Genomic DNA, 26,736 nt, shown 5'->3' on the forward strand with positions numbered 1-26,736 from the left:
ATCTATCTATGCATTGAAGTATTGTGAAATAAGGAATTAGTGCCCAACAGATCAGATGTTGAATCTCGTTTATCAAATATAAGCATGCAATTAATTTTGTCATTCCAATACCAACAGTTTATTTGTAAACAAAATCTGTAAAAATACATTTGGAAGCAACGAGAGCAACCAAAAAGAATAATAGCAGACTCGATTAGCTTGAGTCTGTTCTTGAGAGGTAACGAAATGTGCAACACCTCTCACGCCCCCTAGCACCGACTTAAACGGAACTCTATTACACATACGTTGAATGGACTCTATGATCTCAAAGGACCATCATTTGAGCCGTGCCATGAGAAAACCAACATAGTGGGTTTGCGACCAGCATGGATCCAGACCAGCCTGCGCATCCGCGCAGTCTGGTCAGGCTCCATGCTGTTCGCTTTTAAAGCCTATTGGAATTGGAGAAACTGTTAGCGAACAGCATGGATCCAGACCAGACTGCGCGGATGCGCAGGCTGGTCTGGATCCATGCTGGTCGCAAACCCACTATGTTGGTTTTCTCATGGCACGGCTCATTTGTTTTGCTGGGTATAGGATTAAACTAGGATAAAAACTTTATATATAAACTCTAAACTAGACTCCCCTGAGTACACATGCTCATTGTTAAGAACTTCATTCGCTAGCTTCCATATCTCTGAAGTAGCTGACAAAAATATACCGGAACGATGTGCAAAACTGAGCAATTTTCAAACTGATCTCCTTTAAGCACTATGAGACAAAGAGTCCTGAAAATTTATTTGAAAATGATAGTGAAAACACTGGGAAAATCAGCATTCCGTCGCGTGACCCCTGCAATCAAAAATAGTAAAATAACACTTTATTAAAGTAACGCTTGGTCGAATTACTTCTTTTCTAATCATATTTACATCATACCCTTTAAACATTTCCGAACATATATATTAACTTGTGAATATATTTTTGCTCTCTGCAGCATCTCTATACTATAAACACAGTCGCTAAACAAATGAACAACGCACGCGGCGTTATTCTCCTGTAATATAGAACCCCACACTACTATATCCTATATACCGGTATACTGTACATAGACAAAGAGACGTGTTTGATCACACTGTTATCAACGATCGATACTGTCGGAATTCTACTATCTTTCAAATTGAAATAAGAATTTACGATAGCTATGAATTTGAAAGTTAACCAATAAACCCTCGCTCTCTCTGATACCGTTTTATGGTAGTGGAGTTGATTTAACGGCATTTTTGGGATGATATTGGAGCGGATTTCAATCATTTAACGAAGGATCTACATGATGTACAATCGGTGATATCAAAGAACTATCAGATTCAAACTGGCGATAAATTTCCCTGAAAGTGTCACGGATAGAAAGATATCAAAGTGACGTGATACAAGTAAGTTAATTTTCCTTTTCAAACTTTGAAATGTTGGTTTGTTTTTGTTTGTTAAAAGGCAATTGTAAAAGTACACCATGCGCTTCCAAACTATATTTCTGGTAAACATAGGATTACGGGGGAAAATAATAATTGATATTAAATTTTAAGAAGATTATTGTCGTATAAGACAACGGAAAGCAAAAACCGGTAAATGCAAAAATTATTTCTTCTGAGAATTAAATAGGAATTTGCATTTAGAAATATCAATACTGCCTTAATTAGGAACAAGAAGTAGCAACAATTCCGGACGTGACATTTTGCGTCATCTTTAGTTATTTCCTTTGAGAGTCCGCGAAGTACAACAAATCGATGGTGTACATATTGAGATTTCCTGCGAACTAGCGAAGCAATGTTTATAATTCAGAAGATTTACTTCCGGGATTTGATAAAAACAATATTTACATTTCTCACCAGCCGGTGGATTTACAGACTGTGCAGTATGCGGACATGTTTTAAATACCGTAACAGATGCCAATAAGTGAATAACGCATTAAGAAACAGACAGGATACCAGACTGAGAGGGTCAGTCGATATATAGCAGAACGTTTTATAAAGTTGATTTCTTTGATATGCCGACTGGCGGCCTGTCCCAATAAACTTTATTTTATTTCTGTTATAAAATAGCCAAAATTTCACAATGATTGAATATGATCTGAACTTTTGGTAGTAATTACAGCATTTTTATCATACGTCAGCGTGCTTTAATTTCTGTGCGGGCAATAAACTCTTTCACTACCAGTGTCAATCAAAATGCTGAAAAAATTAAGTATGCAGATAACATATGTAATTCAAATTACCAAACCATTAATAAATTTTACAATCTTACAATCTCGTCGTCGTACACGTCAGGACCATTGCATACGTAGCCTGTATAATCACACCATGAAGGTGAAATAATAGTTATATCTAATTATTGTAAGTAATATATACGGGCAATCGGATGAAAATGGATTTCCAGTCGCCAAATCGGCTTGCTACAAAATATGGAGTCGAATGATGAAGTTGAGTCATTGACAGATGTCATTATGTCGATTTTGGTGGGTGGTGTAAGCGGTATTTATGACTGTGATGATGGTGGTAATGTTGATTAGGTGGTCTGTGATTCTTATGATTTCTTTTTAATCGTTGTTGCTGTTCGGAATGATATTAAATGATGGGTTACACTGTTTTATGAAAAAACTTAACATTGTAATTATGTTTTAGTGATTATAATCATAAGCCCCTGTTGCATTAGAAAGCTGTTTTGTGCGGAGAAGTGAAGGCAGTCGACCCGTGATAACACTTGGTAATGTACCTTATGTATGTGCGCGTTCAGCTGCATTTATGACAGAAGCATGCATAATCGGTCAATGTGAACACGTGATCGCGCGGAAATTCCAGGGTGTTATGGCATACAGACACTAAATAGAAAAATGGCGCGAAAAAAAATGGTAGTCGCATAATGGCGGACACAAATAGTCCTTAGTTTTTTTGCTCTGTAGAGCTATTTTCCTTATTTTCTTTGCATTTTTTTTGCTAAAATCACATGACAGATCTATGCTTGACATGTAGGTAGCATTTTCATAATGAAATAAGAACATGACAAAATTTTTCATGAAAACTTAGATCATACACCACCAGTATAATTTGGGGTCTCATTTTTTAGCTGATTTTGCTGTTTGTGTGTTTGACTGAAATTATTTTTCTTGCATCAAACATGACCCCCACTTTTCTTTTGATTTTTAGTTATCACTGACAATATTCTTGAAGAAAATGTAAGTTACAGAAATTTAAAATGGGTCCTGATGTGTGCTGCGGTCATCGGAAATAGGTCAGTTTTATATAGAATAAAGAACAACAACTATTTAGTGTGTTATAACCTATAAGATGACATTGGTAAAAAATGAAATCTGGCCAGATGATGGTGGGAATGGGCTAGTTTGATTAGAATTTGATAGAAAATGACAAATTAATTGCAATTTTGTTGAAAATGAGGATAAAATCCAAAAATATCACATTTTCACTGTTTTGGGTGTATTTTTTTCAAAAACTGCATATTTATAGGCTACTGATTGCTATATTCTGGCCATCAGAGGTAAAAGTGAACATCTATAACAGTTTAAATGTGTAATTTGCATGCAGATCAGAGTAGAAAATGTCAAAACAGGGCAAAACAAGGCTGAATTTAGAATAACTGCTTCAAAATTATGTCGCGACAGCTATTTTTGACAAAATCTGACGCTTTGTCTTATGGTACTGAAAATGCCGTAAAAACTTGGAAACTGGTGATATCAAGCTAAAACCTTGTATTTCTTCATGCATTTGGGTTTCTTGTACATTTCAAATGAAATTGGCACACTTTTAGAGAAAAAAGTTTTTCTTATTATTGGTTCACTACCTGAACTCGTCACTAATAGTACTTTAATTCAGACTTCACCTAATCCGAAAATAGAAGATTACAGTAGCTTAACTTTAAAATCAAAACTTTGTTATTATTGTAATTTACGTCACAAAATTGATTTAAATTGTTGAAGTCTGCGAGATATCACCGCTATGGAAACATGACACGACACCTTACCCTGTTACTGTTGACGTTTATTATTGTTTTGAAGAAACATTTTATAGTTTTAATTAAACAATGTGCATTTCATATCACTAAATGGCAGAATTACATGATTTACCCTACTTGCCAATATACTGTTAATATTCGATATTACCAGTATACTTAAAGAACTCTTCATACGACTTAATTGGTGGTGGTATGTAAAAAAAAACTATCGGGTTTCACGCAATGTATAATGTCGGCATAGTACATAATTATGAAGATGTCGATAGTCTAAAGGTAAATTTTACTAGTATTAAGCTAATAGATAAAGACTATCAAGAAACTGAAAGGCAGAAATTAACACTAAATCTGAAAGACACGTTCTAGAATTTGATGCTTAGAAGGATTTTTGATAACATTTGTCTTTTTTTTTTCAGCGTTGAATCGGGAGCATTCTTCAGAACAGTCAAGCCCAACTATATCAGATAATGGTAAGTCTGACAGTTAAAGATAATTTTTTATGTTTTTCACTTGATGTTGTTCGCTCTAAAAACACATTGTCAATCAGCACAAGAAAGAAAGTAAGCAAAGAAATGATAACAACTTGGTAACGCCAAGCAATTTTCCCCTTTTTATAAATAAACATTTTCCCTTCCATAACCTCTTCCCTATTAATCTTCCCTTTTATCTGAAATAGTCATTGAATGTTCTACTTCCTTTATCATTTAATCTTTGTTTGTATTTGCAACATTCATTACCCTGTTAACCTGGTATCTTGGCAGTTATTATGTTCCTTATCAGTATTGAAGTATATTTTTGGTTTCTCCAAAGACATTTATCACTTTGGACTTAAACATTGCCCGCATTCTCAAAGCAGTGATAAAAAGTAATTGTATGTTTTTTTGTTTTTTTTTGTTTTTTTTTTTTTTGTGTTGGTTTTTTTTTTGTTAATAGATAATTCAAGCTAGTTCAAGATTTATCTCGCTTTTTGTTTTGCTGGGTTTCATGTTAGGTCAAAATTATTTTGATAGCGACTTTTCAGCTTTAGTGGCGGAGGAAGATACCATGAGCTATACTTGACATTATTTTAAATACGGACTGGCACCTAGGCAAAGTAACTGACCTTTCTATGGCAACTGGATATATTCCACGCATATATGATGAACTTAGGTCTGGGTCTAAACTAAATAGCAAATGATTGGTAGCAAGCTACCTAAGCCACTCTCACAGGTCATATACCTCAAAGGACACAGTCATTTGCTTTTTTCAAATGCCTGAGAGGCTTCCGTGGGGGAGTAGTGAACGTCACTTACTTAGGATCACTTGCCCTTGGGATACCTTCCTCCAACATCAGAAGCTGAAAAAGTCGCAGTACGTCATTGTGACTTTTAACATAATGATAACAAAAACAAAACAAAAATAGAAACGAGGTAAAATGCACATTTTGTTACTGTCTCTTTAATAATGCAACAATGCATGAAAGTCAAAATGTAATATCACGATGTTGGGGACTTTCGTCCTCTTAGCTTGTCATGTGTAAGTAAAGGGAGAATACTGCGGGACTTTGTTGATGATTTTGGTGTACATTGTATTTATCCAGAAATGTTCAAACCACTAAAACGAAATTTACATCGGAAAATAATCTTAGACAACGAACCATTTAAGATCAAATAATAATCACTGAGTATTTATTTTAACGTGGAATGCCAAGGATCTGCTAGAACCATTTTGACACGACCAGACAGGAAACCCTCGACATCCCGCTATCGTAGTGGGCGCTTTGCATGGGTTTTCCTAAATGCTAAAATGCCAAAAACAATATGCAACATTAAATCTTTGACATTTATTGACCGCTTTACACCTACAAACTGTACAATAAGCTGAAAATAGAACGGTTGATAACGCTGCAATTCCATCGTGACATGTTTAATGGCAAGTAAATAGAAATAAAACAATACGATCCCTTTAAATTGTATTTATTTTGAGCATTATGTTAATGTTAGAATTTTATTTGATTTAACACAATGTCCTAGTGTTTAGATGAAGATGTACACAGATTTAGCAAGTAGGATCAGTTCTTTTCTTCATGCCAGGAAGCTTCTAAATTGATAAGACCGGCAAGGAATGATAAAGCCCACTTACAGTTACGATTATTTTATGAAAATAAAGACAGATTTAAGAAGGTTTATCATATTTTATTGCACGTTTTATTGTACTTATGATATATAATAGTCTTACAATACTAAAACATAAAAAACGATCAAGTCGGTTTAACCTTAAGTTATCCCAAACATAAAAATTATCCATCAGGCTCGTGTTTAAAGTGCTTAATGGAATCAGTGGTTTATGAATTATTGATAAAATCTATTTCTGAGCATGGTCAACAGAGTTCTTCTTCTCGACCACAATTGTGCCGTATCTTTATGGTTTAAACACAAAACATTTCAAGTTAGTAGCTTCAACTTCTCAATTAGGAAACATTTGTCATAGCTGTATGTTTTAAAAGTAATGCCGTTAAAATCACGCTTTACCACAAAACAACCTAAACATTTCATAAGAAAAGAACCTGATTACGGCTATAAGTAGGCCTAATAAGCAAAGCCTAACGCATAAAGCATACAACATACTGTACAACATGCAACAGCGCACATTGAATATTTCACTTGACGTGAAAGAATTTGTAATGTTATATAGAGGATATTACATGAGTGTCTTTCCATATTGAATTTATTGAACTCGTTGAATAAAATAATAAAATGCGAGGCTCTGCCAAGCATTTTATCAATTTTATTCAACGAGTTTAATAAATTCAATGTGGAAAGTCACAAATGTAATATTTTTTTTATCACATGTTAGCCTCTCCTGTCGAAACATCAAAACTTCTACTTTCTTTTACTATATAAACAAGGGCTTTATTACACTCCCGCGACGTCAAACAACATGTGATAAACTGACATAACAAAAAAAGTTCCAGTGAAGGCATTCTTTAAGGCTCATTTTATCTTAAGAATATCATTATTAGTCATCATAGTTATCATTATTTGGTGCTAACAGCACTAAATACACATGACAACTTTGCCAGATTTTTAGCCCACCATCATCAGATGGTGGGCTATTCAAATCACTCTGCGTCCGTGGTCCGTCGTCCTTCCGTCCGTCCGTCCGTCCGTCATTCCGTCCGTCCTTCCGTTAACAATTTCTCGTTATCGCATCTCCTCAGAAACTACCAGGGGGATTTTGACCAAACTTTGTCAGAATGATGTATTGGTACCCTAGTTGTGTCCCCCTGAAAATCAGACTGGTTCAACAAATTTTTAGTAAGTTATGGCCCTTTGTTTATTTCTATAATTTACATAGATTTATATAGGGAAAAACTTTGAAAATCTTCTTGCCCCAAACCACAGAGCCTAGGGCTTTGATATTTGGTATGAAGCATCATCTAGTGGTCTTCTATCAAATTATTTCCCTGGGGTGTAATATGGCCCCGCCCCGGGGGTCACATGGTTTATATAGACTTATATAGGGAAAAACTTTAAAAAACCTCTTGTCCAAAACCACAGGGCCTAGGGCTTTGATATTTTGTATGTGACATCATCTAGTGGTCTTCAACTAAGATTGTTCAAATTATCCCCCTAGGGTCAAATATGGCCCCGCCCCGGGGGTCACATGGTTTACATAGACTTATATAGGGAAAAACTTTGAAAATCTTCTTGTCCAAACCACAAAGCCTAGGGCTTTGATATTTGTAATGTAGCATCGTCTAGTGGTTCTCTACCAAGTTTGTTAAAATTATTCCCCTAGGGTCAAATATGGCCCCGCCCTGGGGGTCACATGGTTCATATAGACTTATATAGGGAAAAGCTTATAAAAACTTCTTTTCAATAACCTACAACATTCAGATTTGGACCACATGTATGGTTTTGAGTGGCAAGATGAACCTTGACATGAGTTGACCTCGATTTTGACCTAGTGACCTACTTTCACATTTCTGTAGCTACAACCTTCAAATTTGGACCACATGCATAGTTTTGTGCACTGAAATAAACTTTGACCTTGACATTGACCTAGTGACCTACTTTCACATTTTTGAAGGTACATGCTTCAAATTTGGACCACATGCATAATTTCGTGTTCCGAAATGAAATTTGACCTTGATTTTGACCCAGTGACCTACTTTCACATTTCTCAAGCTACAGCCTTCAAATTTGGACCACCTGCATGGTAATTGTACCGAAACAAACTTTGACATTTACATCGACCTAGTGACCTACTTTCACATTTTTGAAGGTACAGGCTTCAAATTTGGACCACATGCATAGTTCTGTATTCCGAAATAAAATTTGACCTTGATTTTGACCTAGTGACCTACTTTCACATTTCTCAAGCTACAGCCTTCAAATTTGGACCACATGCATGGTTTTGTGTACCGAAACAAACTGACCTTTACATTGACCTAGTGACCTACTTTCACATTTTTGAAGGTACAGGCTTCAAATTTGGACCACATGCATAGTTTTGTATTCCGAAATAAAATTTGACCTTGATTTTGACCTATCGACCTACTTTCACATTTCTCAAGCTACAGCCTTCAAATTTGGACCACTTGCATAGTTTTGTGTACCGAAATGAACTTTGACCTTAAGATTGACCTAGTGACCTACTTTCAGATTTCTGTAGCTATAGGCTTCAAATTTAGACCACTTGAATAGGATTGTGTACCGAAACAAACTTTGACCTTGATATTGACCTAGTGACCTACGTTCACATTTTTGAAGGAACAGGCTTCAAATTTGGACCACATGCATAGATCTTTTTTGTGAAGTGAAATTTGACCTTGATTTTGACCTAGTGACCTACTTTCTCATTTCTCAAGCTACAGCCTTCAAATTTGGACCACTTGCATAGTTTTGTGTACCGAAATAAACTTTGACCTTAAGATTGACCTAGTGACCTACTTTCAAATTTCTCAAACTACAGTCTTCAAAATTGATGCACATGCATAGTTTTGTGTACAAAGAACTTTGTCCTTGAAATTGATCTAGTGACCTACTTTCACATTTCTCAAGTTACAGCTTTTGAATTTAGACCACATGCACAGTGTTGTGTACGGAAATGAAATTTGACCTTGAGCTAGTCAGTAAGTCTTGAAATTTGGAACACACAAAAATGACACATTGGTGGGCGCCAATATCACTCTGTGATCTCTTGATACATTTGTAAGAGCCGCTTTCGGACCAAATTGATGCAGTTTTTAATATAATTTAATAGTCATTCAGTCTTTAATCACATTTTATATTGTCCCTTCTTTTCCGTGAAGTTTCATTCACATTTCATTTAGCAAGTGAAGTAGTTTTAACGGGTTAGCCCCATAGTGCTAGGAAAGTTAAAGAGTATATAGACCTTCCTTTCAAAATATGAAATTGTCAAATTATCGAACAAAATATATAAGAGGACATGTTTCTTAGATAAAATGAAAATCGTTAATCGTAATATTTTCTAGATTTGTTTATTTTTAGCTCACCTGTCACAAAGTGACAAGGTGAGCTTTTGTGATCGCGCGGTATCCGTCGTCCGTCGTCCGTCCGTGCGTCCGTAAACTTTTGCTTGTGACCACTCTAGAGGTCACATTTTTCATGGGATCTTTATGAAAGTTGGTCAGAATGTTCATCTTGATGATATCTAGGTCAGCTTCGAAACTGGATCACGTGCCGTCAAAAACTAGGTCAGTAGGTCTAAAAATAGAAAAACCTTGTGACCTCTCTAGAGGCCATATATTTCATAAGATCTTCATGAAAATTGGTCAGAATGTTTACCTTGATGATATCTAGGTCAGGTTCGAAACTGCGTCACGTGCCATCAAAAACAAGGTCAGTAGGTCTAAAAATAGAAAAACCTTGTGACCTCTCTAGAGGCCATATATTTCACAAGATCTTCATGAAAATTGGTCAGAACGTTCACCTTAATGATATCTAGGTCAAGTTCGAAACTGGGTCACGTGTTGTCAAAAACTAGGTCAGTAGGTCAAATAATAGAAAAACCTTGTGACCTCTCTAAAGGCCATATTTTTCATGGAATCTGTATGAAAGTTGGTCTGAATGTTCATCTTGATGATATCTAGATCAAGTTCGAAACTGGGTCACGTGCAGTCAAAAACTATGTCAGTAGGTCTAAAAATAGAAAAACCCTGTGACATCACTAGAGGCCATATATTTCATGAGATCTTCATGAAAATTGGTCAGAATGTTCATCTTGATGATATCTAGGTCAAGTTCGAAAGTGGGTCACGTGCCTACAAAAACTAGATCAGTAGGTCTAAAAATAGAAAAACCTTGTGACCTCTCTAGAGGCCATACTTTTGAATGGATCTCCATAAAAATTGGTCAGAATGTTCAACTTGGTGATTTCTAGGTCAAATTTGAAACTGGGTCATGTGCCATCAAAAACTAGGTCAGTAGGTCAAATAATAAATAAACCTTGTGACCTCTCTAGAGGCCATACTTTTCATGGGATCTGTATGAAAGTTGGTCTGAATATTCATCTTGATAATATCTAGGTTAAATTTGAAACTGGGTCAAATGCGGTCAAAAACTAGGTCAGTAGGTCTAAAATTATTAAAATCTTTTGACCTCTCTAGAGGCCATATTTTTCAATGGCTCTTCATGAAAATTGATCTGAATGTTCACCTTGATGATATCTAGGTCAGTTTCGAAACTGGGTCACGTGCAGTCAAAAACTAGGCCAGTAGGTATAAAAATAGAAAAACCTTGTGACCTCTCTAGAGGCCATATTTTTCATGAGATCTTCATGAAAATTAGTGAGAATGTTCACCTTGATGATATCTAGATAAAGTTCAAAACAGGGTCACGTACCTTCGAAAATTAGGTAAATAGGTCAAATAATAGAAAAACGTTGTGACCTCTCTAGAGACCATATTTTTCAATGGATCTTCATGAAAATTGGTCAGAATTTTTATCTTGATAATATCTAGGTCAAGTTCAAAACTGGGTCACATCAGCTCAAAAACTAGGTCACTATGTCAAATAATAGAAAAAACGACGTCATACTCAAAACTGGGTCATGTGGGAAGAGGTGAGCGATTCAGGACCATCATGGTCCTCTTGTTTATAGTTTATTTTAGTATGGGTTTGTGAATTATTAATTTATATATGTTCATATTTCTTTTCAGTACGGGTTTGTAAATCACGCTCTTGAACTCCTTGTTATCAGACGCTTTGGTAAGGAAAAATGGGAGGAAGTAAAGTGAGTATTCACCGTCTGTTTGAAAGACGATTTTACTGTTCCTTTCCTTCCTTGAATTTTCCTGAAATTTCATTCAAAATAATCAATAAAAGTAGGTCATCAGGTTTGTTCTGAATGCATCAAGAGAAAGAGAAAAACTGCCAAAATACGAAGAAAAAAATCATTGATCTTGCTTTGAAATTCAGTCTGTACTTTCTTACAATTGTAAAATGATAGATGCAAGTACTAAAAAAAACAGATTTGTCAAAACTAGAAATGTTCTGTATTGAAATGAAAATGTTCCATTTTTGAGTGAAAATATGCAATTTTTAAATCAAATTCTTTCAAAAGAGGTTATTTCTCAAAATAGTTTCTCTTTGATTTATTGTGTTTGTTTGTTTTCAGACAGCAAAATGTGTAAAATGAGATTAATTTAAAGAAAAATACTTAAGATTACAATTTTACCGCGAAAACAAATAAAATACTGTTTAGTTTAGTTGTTACCATTTGTAGCTCACCTGTCACATAGTGATCACCCTTCGTCCGTCGTCAGTCTGTGCGTCCGTCCGTGCGTGCGTCAACAATTTCTTGTCTGCACGATAGTGGTTTCATTTATGATTTTATTTTAACCAAACTTGCACACAACTTGTATCACCATAAGATCTTGGTTCCTTTCTTGAACTGGCCAGATCCCATTATGGGTTCCAGAGCTATGGCCCCGGAAAGGGCCAAAACTAGCTATTTTGACCTTGTCTGCACAATAGCAGCTTTATTCATGATTTGATTGTTACCAAACTTGCACAAAACTTGTATCACAATAAGATATTGGTTCTTTTTTATTGAACCGGCCAGATTCCATTATAGGTTCCAGAGTTATGGCACCGGAATGGGCCAAAATTAGCTATTTTGACCTTGTCTGCACAATAGTAGCTTCATTTATGATTTGATTTTAACCAAACTTGCACACAACTTGTATCACCATAAGATATTGGTTCCTTTTTTAAACTGGCCAGATTCCTTTATGGGTCCCAGAGTGATGGCCCCTGAAAGGACCAGAATTAGCTATATTGACCTTGTCTGCACAATAGCAGCTTCATTTATGATTTGAATTTAATCAAACTTGCACAAAACTTGAGTCACCATAAGATCTCAATTCCGTTATTGAACCGGCCAGATCCCACAATGGGTTCCAGAGTTATGGCCCCTGAAAGGGTCAAAATTAGCCATTTTGACCTTGTCTGCACAACAGCAGCTTTATTTATGATTTGATTTTAACCAAACTTGCACACAACTTGTATCACCACAAGATCTTGGTTCCTTTCTTGAACTGGCCAGATTCCATCATGGGTTCCAGAATTATGGCCCCTGATAGGGCCAGAATTAGCTATTTTGACTTTGTCTGCACAATAGCAGCTTCATTTATGATTTGAATTTAATCAAACTTACACAAAACTTGTGTCACTATAAGATCTTGGTTCTTTTTATTGAACCGGCCAGATCCAATAATGGGTTCCAGAGTTATGGCCCCTGAAAGGGCCAAAATTAGCTAATTTGACCTTGTCTGCACAATAGCAGGTTCATTTATGATTTGATTTTAGCCAAACTTGCACACAACTTGTATTACCATAAGATCTCGATTCTTTTCTATACGCCCGAAGGGACGTATTATGTTATCGCCTCGGTGTCCGTCTGTCTGTCTGTCTGTTGGTTAGCAATTTCCCTTCCGCTCTCAGAGCGCATGTTTCGGATGGCTCATTTCAAGGTCAAGGTCACACTTAGGGGTCAAAGGTCATATGACTTTTTTTGTGTGTATATTGCTCTGCATTTGCGTTGCATTGCAGTGCTCTTGTTTTCATTTGGCAGATCCTTCTTTTGTTCATTTACAATAAAAAAAAATTAATTACTTCCCTTTTATGTTACTATAAATAGCTTATTTAGTAATTTTTTTATTATTGGCCTCTAGGAAAAACCGAGACCACTTTTCTGTGCTACAACATGCATGGTACCTCCAAGTTTTAGGTGTATTTTGACATATCTGTACCTTGTAAGATTTTTTTTCTTTTGGTTTTTCTTTCCTTTGTTGTCCCTGTCCTTTGGACTTAGATATTTTTTCTGAGGACTTAGATTTATATTTAATTTCTTCCCTTTGTTGTTCCTGTCCACAGAACATAATCTACATATATTGTGAAGAGTGTTTCGTACTTTGTCCCAAAACAAATTGAACTGATAATCCAGGTGTTGAATTATTACGTAGAAATATATTTTGAAGGCAAAAGGGTTCTTAGGTATATGTTGAAAAAGAATATTTCTTCGCATCACATGCAACATTTAAATATAGTGGACTATGACCTCTCAGTGTTACATAATTGCTGGTACTTTGGGATCATGGAGGACATTCAGTTTTACTATAAGTGAATTCCTCTTAAGCCAGAGCAAGGGGGCGCAAGGAGTGATGGAGCGATACTCATTTTATTACCTGTCATTAACAGACCCATTCAAATCGAGTCTGATATTATTTTTCATGGCTGCGTTCTGTATTTCCAAAGGGTCAACTCACAAATTGTATAGAATATTATATACAATATTTAATTTTCCTGATGGATTGCAATCCCGGCGGCCATCCGAACAATATGAATTTATTACCCCAAAAACGTCATTTGTTGCAAGCTCACTTGTATGACTATCTCAGTATGGAAATGCATATGAGTCTAACTACTTTAAATCAGCAAAGTAGATCTTTTGACATTTGCCACAATCACCATAGCTTCAAGAAGTATCTTTTTCACGGAAAAGTGTTTATACCGGGTATGTCTGGCCGTTACATGTCAATGTTTTGAAGCGTTGAATAGGGAAAAACAGTTGCTACTTAATTTCTCACTTTGCTACCATGTAGTATGCTTAAATATTGACCCGTGAGTCAGTTTGCAACCATTTTGTTCAGTTGAAAAAGTAAGAAAGTGCAACATGTCGACAAAGTCACTCTGTTACCATCTGTTTACATTGGAAGAACTATAAAATAATTGTTGAAAAACAAAACTCATCAATATATAGATCGTCTATTGAACAATGTAATCATGAACACAAAGAAAATTATTAGGATTGTAAGATAAAGCAAGTTATTTTCAACTAAAGATATAGCGATATCTTTTACATTTCTTTTATAATTTTATAACATTTTATCGAACTTAAAGACATATGTGCATAATATTCCGGATACCACTTTTTAGAGATGGTACCTACCCAAATAAATCAAAGGGGGACAACTCTGAATTGACCGATAAACTGAAGCCAACATTAAACATTGATCAAAAGTGAAAGAAAAATCAGATAGGTCCTTTTTCAAACAACTTATCAGGCAGACAAAAAATGACGTACATTTGTTTAAATCCCTTTGTATTCAATATACAATATGCACGCTTTTCTCATGACTTACACTGACAGTTATTTCGTAAGTTGTAGTGAGGCCCTGATAGAAAGTTTAGTAATGCATGAAGATTATATAGAATAATGCATACATTCCTTTAAAGAAAATTAACATTAAGAAACGTTAATAAGTTTTGATCTTTTAGCCAAAGTTATTTATGTCTCCCCGCCCCCCCCCCCCCCCCCCCCCCCCGGGGGTGACATATTGTTTTTGCCCTGTCCGTCCGTACGTCACACTTCATTTCCGAGCAATAACTGGAGACCCATTTGACCTAGAACCTTCAAACTTCAAAGGGTTGTAGGGCTGCTGGAGTAGACGATCCCTATTGTTTTTGGGGTCACTCCGTCAAAGGTCAAGGTCACAGGGGCCTGAACATTGAAAACCATTTCCGGTCAGTAACTTGAAAACCACTTGACCCAGAATGTTGAAGCTTAATTGGATGATTAGTCATGCAGAGTAGATGACCCCTAACGATTTCTGGGTCACTCTGTTAAAGGTCAAGGTCACAGGGGCCTGAACATGGAAAACCATTTCCAATCAATAACTTGAGAACCTCTCGACCCAGAATGTTGAAACTTCATAGGATGATTGTTCATGCAGAGTAAATACCCCTATTGTTTTTGGGGTCACTCCATTAAAGGTCAGGGTCACAGGGGCCTGAACATTGATAACCAGTTCCGATCAATAACTTGAGAACTTCTTGATCCAGAATGTTGAAACTTCATAGGATGATTGAACATGCAAAGTAGTTGACCCCTATTGATTTTGGGGTCAGTCTATTAAAGGTCAAGGTCAGAGGGGCCTGGTCATGTAATCATTTCTGGAAAATAACTTGAGAACCACTTGACCTAGAATGTTGAAACTTAATAGGATGACTGGACATGCAGAGTAGATGACTCTTATTTATTTTGAGTTCACTTGATTAAAGGTCAAGGTCACAGGAGCCTGAACAGTAACTTGAGAACCACTAGGCAAGGAGTGTTGAAATTTAGCGGGATGACTGGACATGCCAAATAGATGATCCCTATTGCAGCCAACCATCAGTGTCTCTTTAAATTTTGCTCCTTACCACTATTGACTTCTTGCCTATAGGACTTTGCATTGGGGGAGACATGCGCTTTTTTACAAAAGCATTTTCTAGTTATTTATTGTTCTCATTGGTGATACATTGGTTTACACAACATTTATATATCAAAATGTAAAATGTATATATCCAACAATGAGAAATAACAAAAAAAGTTAAATTGGTAACACAAAAATTCATTGTCGTCAAATATAATTATAATGTTTTAAGGTAGTGGTTGTAATTACTACATGTTAAGGTAGCTGACAGGTAATGACTCTATGTAATGTATTTTAAGCAATTCTCAATTTAAACATTCTCTGGAGGGAACTAGCACGATAATTTGTTTTCCTTGAAAAACAAATAAATGCTGAAAAAGCATATGGAGATTACTCTATTTGATGATTTTCGTTACAGGTCAACTACCCTAAACAAACTAAAAGGTGTTTTATTTATTGTTGAAAACAAAGTAATCGGATAATTTCAGATATCAACATTAATTTAAAACTTATACTGTTTACACAAGTTGAAAAAAGGTTTTTGATGGGGCCTCTCATTTACAAATATATCAACAATTATCACCTGAATTGAGTGCATTCATGAGTGGAAAATATTGACGGTAAAATGGTGTAGGGATTTGTTTACAATATAAAATCTTTAATAACTTCTTTAAGGTACATTTTTGGTATGGTTTTGGTAAGCTTATAATAAAGAGCATGTCATTTTCTTCCACTCAGAATTTTTTCAAGCGTTTTAGGCTCTCGGCTAGTCTTGGAATTTGACTTTATTAAAAGACAAAAGGAAGTTCAGTATAGGCTCTTTCAAAATGTTGAAAGTAGAGTAAACTTACATTATACTCTATTGAATTTATTTAGCTGTGGGAGCTTTTGATATAGACTATAATTGGGGAAGTCCTAAAATCTTTGATAAACGGTCAATACAAGAGTTGTCCATTTTGCTTCAGATATTTTGAGAAAGTCATTTTTAGTCCACCATCATCAGATGGTGGGCTATTAAAATCACTCTGCGTCCGTGGTCCGTCCATCCGTCAGTCCGTCCGTCCGTTAACAATTTCTCGTTACCGCATCTCCTCAGAAACTACTGGGGGGATTTTGACCAAACTTTGTCAAAATGATGTATTGGTACCCTAGTTGTGTCCCCCTGAAAATCAGACTGGTTCAACAATTTATGAATGAGTTATGGCCCTTTGTTTATTTTTATAATTTATATAGATTTATATAGGGAAAAACTTTGAAAACCTTCTTGTCCAAAACCACAGAGCCTAGGGCTTTGATATTTGGTATGAAGCATCATCTAGTGGTCCTCTACCAAGATGATTCAAATTATTTCTCTGGGGTCAAATATGGCCCCGCCCTGGGGGTCACATGGTTTATATAGACTTATATAGGGAAAAACTTTGAATAACCTCTTGTCCAAAACCACAGGGCCTAGGGCTTTGATATTTTGTATGTGACATCATCTAGTGGTCTTCAACTAAGATTGTTCAAATTATACCCCTAGGGTCAAATATGGCCCCGCCCTGGGGGTCATATGGTTTACATAGACTTATATAGGGAAAAACTTTGAAAATCTTCTTGTCAAAACCACAAAGCCTGGGCCTTTGATACTTGTAATGTAGCATCATCTAGTGGTTCTCTACCAAGTTTGTTCAAATTATCCTCCTAGGGTTAAATATGGCCCCGCCCCGGGGGTCACATGGTTCATATAGACTTGTATAGGGAAAAGCTTTTAAAATGTTCTTGTCAGTAACTACAACATTCAAACTTGGACCACATGTATCTTTTTGAGTGGCAAGATGAACCTTGACATGAGTTGACCTTGATTTTGACCTAGTGACCTACTTTCACATTTCTGTAGCTACAGCCTTCAAATTTGGACCACATGCATAATTTTGTGCACTGGAAAAAACTTTGACCTTTATTTTGACCTAGTGACCTACTTTCACATTTTTGAAGGTACAGGCATCAAATTTGGACCATATGCATAGTTTCGTGTTTCAAAATAAAATTTGACATTGATTGTGACCTAGTGACCTACTTTCACATTTCTCAAGCTACAGCCTTCAAATTTGGACTACATGCAGAGTTTTGTGTACTGAAAAAAACTTTGACCTTGACATTGACCTAGTGACCTACTTTCACATGTTTGAAGGTACAGGCTTCAAATCTGGACCACTTGCATAGTTTTGTATTCTGAAATAAAATTTGACCTTGATTTTGACCTAGTGACCTACTTTCACATTTCTGTAGCTACAGCCTTCAAATTTGGACCACATGCATAATTTTGTGCACTGGAAAAAACTTTGACCTTCATTTTGACCTAGTGACCTACTTTCACATTTTTGAAGGTACAGGCATCAAATTTGGACCATATGCATAGTTTCGTGTTTCAAAATGAAATTTGACATTGATTGTGACCTAGTGACCTACTTTCACATTTCTCAAGCTACAGCCTTCAAATTTGGACTACATGCATAGTTTTGTGTACCGAAAAAAACTTTGACCTTGACATTGACCTAGTGACCTACTTTCACATTTTGAAGGTACAGGCTTCAAATCTGGACCACTTGCATAGTTTTGTATTCTGAAATAAAATTTGACCTTGATTTTGACCTAGTGACCTACTTTTACATTTCTCAAGCTACAGCCTTCATATTTGGACCACTTGCTTAGTTTTGTGTACTGAAATGACCTTTGACCTTTACATTGACCTAGTGACCTACTTTCACATTTTTAAGGTACAGGCTTCAAATTTGGACCACATGCATAGTTTTGTATTCCGAAATAAAATTTGACCTTGATTTTGACCTAGTGACCTACTTTTACATTTCTCAAGCTGCAGCCTTCAAATTTGGACCACATGCATAGTTTTGTGTACTGAAACAAACTTTGACCTTTACATTGACCTAGTGACCTACTTTCACATTTTTGAAGGTACAGGCTTCAAATTTTGACCACATGCATAGTTTTGTATTCCGAAGTAAAATTTGACCTGGATTTTGACCTAGTGACCTACTTTTACATTTCTCAAACTACAGCCTTCAAATTTGGACCACTTGCATAGTTTTATGTACCGAAATGAACTTTGACCTTAAGATTGACCTAGTGACCTACTTTCACATTTCTGTAGCTACAGGCTTCAAATTTAGGACCACATGCATAGTTTTGTATACCGAAACAAACTTTGACCTTGACACTGACCTGGTGACCTACTTTCACATTTTTGAAGGTACAGGCTTCAAATTTGGACCACATGCATAGATTTGTGTTGTGTACGGAAATGAAATTTGACCTTGAGCTAGTCAATAAGTCTTGAAATTTGGAACACTCAAAAATGGCACATTGGTGGGCGCCAAGATCACTCTGTGATCTCTTGTTAAGATATCAAATATTTCTATTTTTGACATGGAGAAGAGGAAAACCATAAATATATTTAGAAAATTGGTGCACTTAGCTACCACTTCACTCTGAAAAAAAGCCAGTGAAGATGAATTTGAATTTTTTAGGTACCATCTCTACAAAATGTTGAAAGTAGAGTAAACTTACATTATACTCTATTGAATGTATTTAGCTGTGGGAGCTTTTGATATAGACTATAATTGGGGAAGTCCTAAAATCTTTGAAAAACGGTCAATACAAGAGTTGTCCATTTTGCTTCAGATATTTTGAGAAAGTCATTTTTAAGATATCAAATATTTCTATTTTTGATATGGAGAAGAGGAAAACCATAAATATATTTAGAAAATTGGTGCACTTAGCTACCATTTCACTCTGAAAAGAAACCAGTGAAGATGAATTTGAATTTTTTAGGTACCCTCTCTACACTTTTTGTTAAGTTATATGGCAAATTTTGCAAGTACTTACGTGTGTCTTAGATTGCATTATTATATATGCCTTACTATAAATGAGCCGTGCTATGAGTAAACCAACATAGTGGGTTTGCGACTAGCATGGATCCAGACCAGCCTGCGCCTCTGGATCCATGCTGGTCGCAAACCCACTATGTTGGTTTTCTCATGGTGCGGCTCAAATAGTAACAAAAAGGCCGTAAAAAGTCGTTGACGGATCCATAATGGCGCAGATTACAGCACGCGCCATAATCATATTGGTCCCGGGTAACCGGAAAGGCTCATGTTGACTGTTGACGTCACGTAGCAACGTTATTATGGTGGTGAAAGTGTCCTGAATCTTTTTTTATTATTATTATTATTATTATTATTATTATTAAAGTCCTCGGGCAGTTATGAAACTAGATGTACCATTATGGCAAGAAGGCAGAACCAAGCCGTATATTAACCGCTTAGTAATTAGTAAAAAATGTCTTCTGAAAGTGATTAAGTGTGTTTAAAAAAAATTGTAAAATACTTACATGAATCTTTCCTATGTAGGACGAATAGCAAAGAAATGGAAGCTGCGTATTGATTATTTTAGCATAAATATTTTCATCTCTGTAAATGTACTTGTAATTAAATACAATAAAAGCTAGATAAAGATTTTTATAAAGAATTTCTTAAAGTATCCCTTTGCATCTGAAATACACTGTAATAACTGTAATAATGGATTAAATAATAATGTATTAAATGTAATAATTGTAATTTCCTTGTATATACTGTTCCCCTACACAGGTCGTAAATATATAATAACAGACAAAACTATCCTTCACATTATTCCAGTGTCAAATTTATACATAGTATATTTTAATGTGTGTGCTGCAAAAATGTAAGTAAATGATAATTTTTAAATTCCATTTATTAGAAAAGAAGCGAACTTGATAATGGAGGGAAAGTTTATCATTCGGAACATATACAATGATGCGGCGACATACAGTGTTGTTGGGGCAGCATCGAAAGTACTTGGTAAGAGTTAATATTTTTGTTAATAAGCCACTTCTTTTAAATGGGCGAAGAAGTACATTTAAACTGACAATATCTATCTAAAGTTATACTATTTTTGGTGTTTGGTAAGTTAAAAAATACACTGAAAACTAATTCGGTGATCCTCATAATTTATCCTTTAGAACTGGTCATTTTTGTACCACTGGATTATATGAATCACCGTAAATATTGATTTCGTAAAATCTATTCTGTAAAAATGGGCAGAAAAAGATCGGTATCAAAAAGCAGTCGAAAATAGTGAAATATATATAACAATAAAACTTACACTATATTATGCTGATGCTCATGTAGCCACAATTTTGATACAGAATTTCAAATACTTCCCCTTGAAAAGTTATTTACCTTAAAATTTTATTTTACCTGTTTCAAAATATGTCGTTTCAGGATTACCTGCAGCCTTCCTGCTGGAAGAATTCGGAAAAATGTTCTTTGATTTCTGCAAAGAATCTGGATACACCAAAATCTTAAAGGTTTTAGGCGCAAACACGCAAGAGTTTTTGCAGAATTTGGACGCCCTACACGATCATCTTGCAACAATCTATCCTGGCATGCAAGCTCCTTCTTTCCGGTGTTCAAATGAGAATGGTGCCTTAATTCTGCATTACTATTCCGATCGTCCCGGTCTCGAGTCTATTGTTGTAGGTATAGTGAAAGCAGTCGCCAAAAATTTACATAATTCTGAGGTTGATGTCCAAATCATCAAAACAAAGGAAGAATGTGACCACGTACAATTTGTTATCATAGAAAAAGGACCAAAAGCTGTCGTGGATGAAAATAATAAAAATAAAAATGTGGAACACAGAAACCTAAAACCTAAGATCAGTCCAGCTACCTTCTGCAGAGCGTTTCCCTTTCATATTCTGTTTGATAAAAACATGATAATTAAACAAACCGGTTTTTCATTGGCCAGAGTCATCCCAGGGGTCACAAAAGGAAACTGTAAAATAGATTATGTGTTCGAGATGATTCGTCCGCACATGACATTTGATTTCAATCACATATTGTCTCACATAAACACTGTGTACGTTCTTCGTACCAAAGAAGACACATGTAAAACTCAAGCAGACGACAGTACAAGCAAACTTGATCACCAAGATACTTCACGCATGCGCTTGAAAGGTCAAATGGTATTTGTTCCGGAATCTGAATGTTTGCTGTTCATGTGCTCTCCGAGTGTGACCAGCCTGGATGACCTAAGTAGGCGTGGCCTTTTCTTGAGCGACATACCGCTGCACGACTCCACAAGAGACTTGGTAAGAAATCAAAACATTCTTTGCACTTTCAGATATCTTCATCTGAGTTGTACATCTAGATTTTCATCAAAAAGTTTATTAAAGTCGTTTAAAGTCTTTGAAATACTGATATCGTGGATGCTGAAGCGTTATAGAAGTCGTGAACATTGTTTTTCGAACTTATTTTAGGATTTTACAACCATAAATGTGTATTTATAAAATTTCCCAACCATATAGTCTGTTTGGCTGACTGTTTTCTTCTCGTTCGTCTGCAGCCGTAAACTGTTAACCTAATATAAGAGTTCACCTGATAAAAAGGAACAGTTTTTTCTTCAGGTTGTTTTCTCGCATGCCGTTTGACTGCATTACCTTTGCGCTTTTACTTGCGTATAACTTCCATTTGATGCATGCATATTAATTTTGTGGAAGTAAGCGCAAGAAATATGGCCGGAAATCAGTCCTGATGGACTCTGGGTACTACTGAATAGTTTGAATATTTTATCAGTCAACTTACCGGTTTTATAACATAATAAATTATGGTAGAGGACCCGTAATAACACTGGGCAATGTCAGTGTGATAGGCACTTCCGGTATTCTTCGGACGTAAATATAGCTCAACGCGCAAAAGGCTTTCCGGAAAACAACGGACAATGCCGATGTCACATACTCGGAGAATACGTAAGTTGTCGGTGTCGGTACACAACCTTAATTCAGCATGTCCCCTGATAAGATTTAAACTACTTAAGTTTAACGTCCATAGGTGTTGCTGTCCGAGAAGTTTGACGAAGAATATCGTCTGACACAGAAGCTGGAGTTTCTCACAGACAAACTTCAAACTATGCACCGTGAACTGGAGGCAGAGAAACAGAAAACTGACAAGTAAGAAAGTCATTGTAAAACAATGCGAAGACATGTCAGTCATTTCACAATACAGTTCCAATTTTCTACAGATTGATTATATCCTGATGAAAGAGAACCTCGAACAATTTTGGTTCTTAAATTGTTGTATTTATGTATTATTACATTTAGTGAATGTCGACGTGTTCTTTACACTACTTATCTTTTATTCTTTGATACCGCAACAATTTTAGGTCTAAAAGGTCACGTGTGACTTTCGTGGACGTCTGCAACCGATTCTATGAATAATACCTGGAAATTAAAAGAAACGTAAAACAAGTTTATAGTTCATCTGTTGTTACACATAGATTATGATTTTTTGTTGAGTTTAACATCACACAGTTATAGGTCATATGGCGACATTCCAGCTTTTGATGGTGGAGAAAGACACCAGGTGCCCCTCCGTGCATATTTCATCACGATCGGGTACCTGTGTAGAAACACCGACCGGTGGCTTCCTCACATGAAGATGATGATTTGCTGCTGGAATTCAAATTGCTGACCTGGCACTCAGTATCTCATTTTAATTTGCTGTGAAATAAAGCAAAATGTGATGGAAAAAGCAAAAGATCTTAATATAAGAATGCATAGCAAAACAGTTATTTTGAAATTATTTGTACATTCAAGTTGATGCAATATGTTTTTTCTTTCAGTCGTTTATCACAAGTTTTGAGTAAAAAGATACAGTGATAGTTTCATGTTGTTTTATCTTAACAGACTGATGTATTCTATTCTGCCGCCGTCAGTGGCGAATGAGTTACGTCACAACAGAAGCGTCCCTGCCCGAAAGTACGAAAACGTCACCATCATGTTTAGTGGTATTGTCGGCTTTTCAAAATTCAGCACTAGCAATTCAGACGTACATGGAGCCGTCAAAATTGTAAAATTGCTGAATACAGTGTATACAAAGTTCGATGACATCTTAGCGCAACATACTGATGTTTTCAAGGTGAAATAGCTTCAATTATCGAATCTTATGTGTGATCGTAAATTTCATTAAGAAATATTGCACATCGATTCCTACTTTAACTGAGAACATATTGGTGAATTTACAAACGTCTGTCAAAGCGTTTACAATCACCATTGACTTATTGTTTAGATTACTTGACTTGTAACATAAGCAAATTAAAGGTCATTACAGAATAATGAAATGATGCATTTTTCATAGCCATCATAACTCTGCAAGACACTAATAATGAAGATGCAGGTCAAAATTCAGAAGTCTTGGACAGATGTATGCGTATTTGAAATTCAATGAATCGCAGATGACCCCAGTCTTTTTAACTTTTCATACTATAGAAAAATATGTCATATACGCGATTATTCGATTTCTATCCAACTTCATTTCATAAATTAAATATTTCTGTGCTTTAAAAAAATTAATTTCACTTCCTATATGACCTTTATAAGAAAAGCTATAAAATATTTAGAAAAAACATGTTTCTTATCCAATATTTATGTCTAAGTGATTACTTATGTTGAAATTGACGAGGTTGAGACTGAGGAGACAATACATGGCGGTAAGCGGCCTACCGGAAGAGAGTGTAACACATGCAAAATCCATAGCGAGGCTGGCTCTAGATCTGATGGATGTGTCCAAGGAACTGAGAGATCCGAATAATCATCTGATTGAAGTATGTGTTGAGATTCAAATGATAACATCTTATCAAATATAATTTTAATCAATTAAATGTTTTATCTGCATTTGTATCAAACATAAGCAAAATGCCACAATCCGTTCCCTCACACTATGTATATCAATTGATATGTCAAATCAGTCTTTTTTCAAATTTGTTTTATACTAACCTGAAACTAAAATAGGACATGAATACACTTACTTGAAATAGACCGGTTTCCTTGAATTTTTTACGAATTTGTAGTAAGTTTAAGTTTTACATGTAGTCAAAGTCCGACTTGGTTTTCTAAAACTAAGTTTTAGATCATTGATTGCCTTGTCCTTTGTTTGTTCTACAGTTCTAATATGGAACGATATCATATTTATAGAAAACAAACTTATGAAACTTCAGCAAAAGTTTTCTACAAGAAATGACATTAAGTCGTAGTACGACAATCATATAAATATATGCAAAGCAGAATCTGATACTTTCAAAATGTGTAACGATGAGTAATATTCATATTTGCCTTTTAGATCACAATCGGGATGCATTCTGGAAATGTAGTTACGGGAGTAATTGGAAAGAGGATGCCTAGGTATTGTCTGTTTGGGAACACTGTAAACTTGACCAGTAGGACGGAAACTACAGGTGTTGTCGGTAGGATTAACGTTTCGCAATACGCCTATGCGTGAGTATTTCGCTGTATTTTTTCTGTATTGTGATGATTACAAATCCTTTCCATCTTTAATTGTGTATCTGTTTCCAAAACAATAAAAGATTCTCATCATAGTCACCATCATCGATTTGGTTGTCGACTTTGTCATCATCATCATCATCATTATCATCATCATCATCACCTACGTTACTACCACTATCACCACCGCCATCATCATCATCATCATCATCGGTCGTCGGCGGCGGCGGTGTCATCATCATTGTCATCGTCATCATCATCATCATCATCATCATCATCACCTACGTTACCACTACCACCACCGTCATCAATATTATCATCGTCATCATTATTACAAGTTTGCAGCTTGTGTTTTTTCTCTAGATATTGTCTTAAGGTTTTCTGACATTTTAAAAGTGATAAACTGTATTATTCAAAAATAATATTATTATAAATGAAATTAGAAATAATAACGGATGCATTCTCTCATTTTCAGATACCTGAAATCTGGTCCATGTTTCGATCCCCAGTTTCACTTCACACACAGAGGACACGTCAAGATGAAAGGCAAAAAGGACCCAATGGAGTGCTGGTTCCTTTCTAGAAAATTGATACCGGCCGAACAATGAACAGTTTAGTGACAATCACGTTAACATCTATGCTTGAAATACATCCTGGTTCTGACAGATTCTGCTAATTACGGTTGTACTCTCGAAGTGATGTCATCTTACTGTCTTCGTTCCTCACCTGTCCATACATAGCCCTGGAATTAGGAGATATTTTACTTTCCGACGCATACAAAATTTAATAGTAAAGACATCACTGTTTATCATCTTCAGAGCTTTGAACGCTTTTAAGTCGGCATTAGACTGTTAGTGACAAGGTCGTCTGTTGCTACTTGTGAAATTTCATGAAATTTCAAAAGATTCGGTATTGATATAGTTGTATTATGTTTATCATTTTAGCTCACCAAAGCACAAAGTGCTCAAGGTGAGCTATTGCGACCGATCATTGTCCGGCGTCCGTCGGCGTCCGTCGTACGTCATCCGTCGTGCGTCAACATTTGCCTTGTGAACACTCTAGAGGCCATATTTGTGACCCAATCTCTTTGAAACTTGGTCAGAATTTTAGTTTTGATGATCTCCAGGTCAAGTTCGAAACTGGGTCACAATGATCGCGGCATTTGCGTTGTGATTTAACACGGTTGTTCAAATGAGAAGGAATTGAACCACAAGGGCGTTACCCCGAGTTGTTAAATAACCAAACAACCCGTGGTAAATCTGTCGATAAACAACACGAATATCTTCTAAATTTTTAATTTAACATAATGATAAAAATTATGCTGAGCTTCATTCATTTGCGTAGCGGCTGTTTTACGTCATAATTGACATTATAATGTTCTCTCAATGGTTCGAGCGTCTGTCGTTGTTTATCGCAGAATATACAACGCTTTATTTATTTCTTTGTTATTAAAAAAACATGTTAGAATACTTAGTAACGTCTATGTTCACAAGATTATTCTGACATGAATCGAAATAATTAGAAATAAGACGAAAAGTAATTCTATATTGTTTGTAAATAGTTTATTTTGTATGATGTATTTGTATTAAGTTTATATAAACTGCTGTAGATTTTAAAACAACAATAAATGTTAAAGAGCAAGCATCTTAGCTACTTGACTATTTCCCCTTTAAATAGCCCT

General features: G+C 35.7%; 1 protein-coding gene across 1 annotated transcript; it reads left to right on the plus strand.

Moving 5' to 3' along the window:
- Positions 1–1,037: 1,037 nt before the first annotated feature.
- Positions 1,038–26,696, plus strand: LOC123557519 (guanylate cyclase soluble subunit beta-1-like). The gene is given in 10 exon segments (XM_053543834.1): positions 1,038–1,409; positions 4,413–4,466; positions 11,162–11,235; positions 20,477–20,577; positions 21,001–21,869; positions 22,609–22,727; positions 23,463–23,702; positions 24,244–24,379; positions 24,895–25,049; positions 25,531–26,696. Coding segments are annotated over 9 exon segments (1,830 nt in total). The 5' UTR covers positions 1,038–1,409; positions 4,413–4,463; the 3' UTR covers positions 25,664–26,696.
- Positions 26,697–26,736: the final 40 nt, after the last annotated feature.

Source organism: Mercenaria mercenaria, chromosome 5 (assembly GCF_021730395.1).
Source record: "Mercenaria mercenaria strain notata chromosome 5, MADL_Memer_1, whole genome shotgun sequence".
In the NCBI taxonomy this organism is placed as follows: Eukaryota; Metazoa; Mollusca; class Bivalvia; order Venerida; family Veneridae; genus Mercenaria; species Mercenaria mercenaria.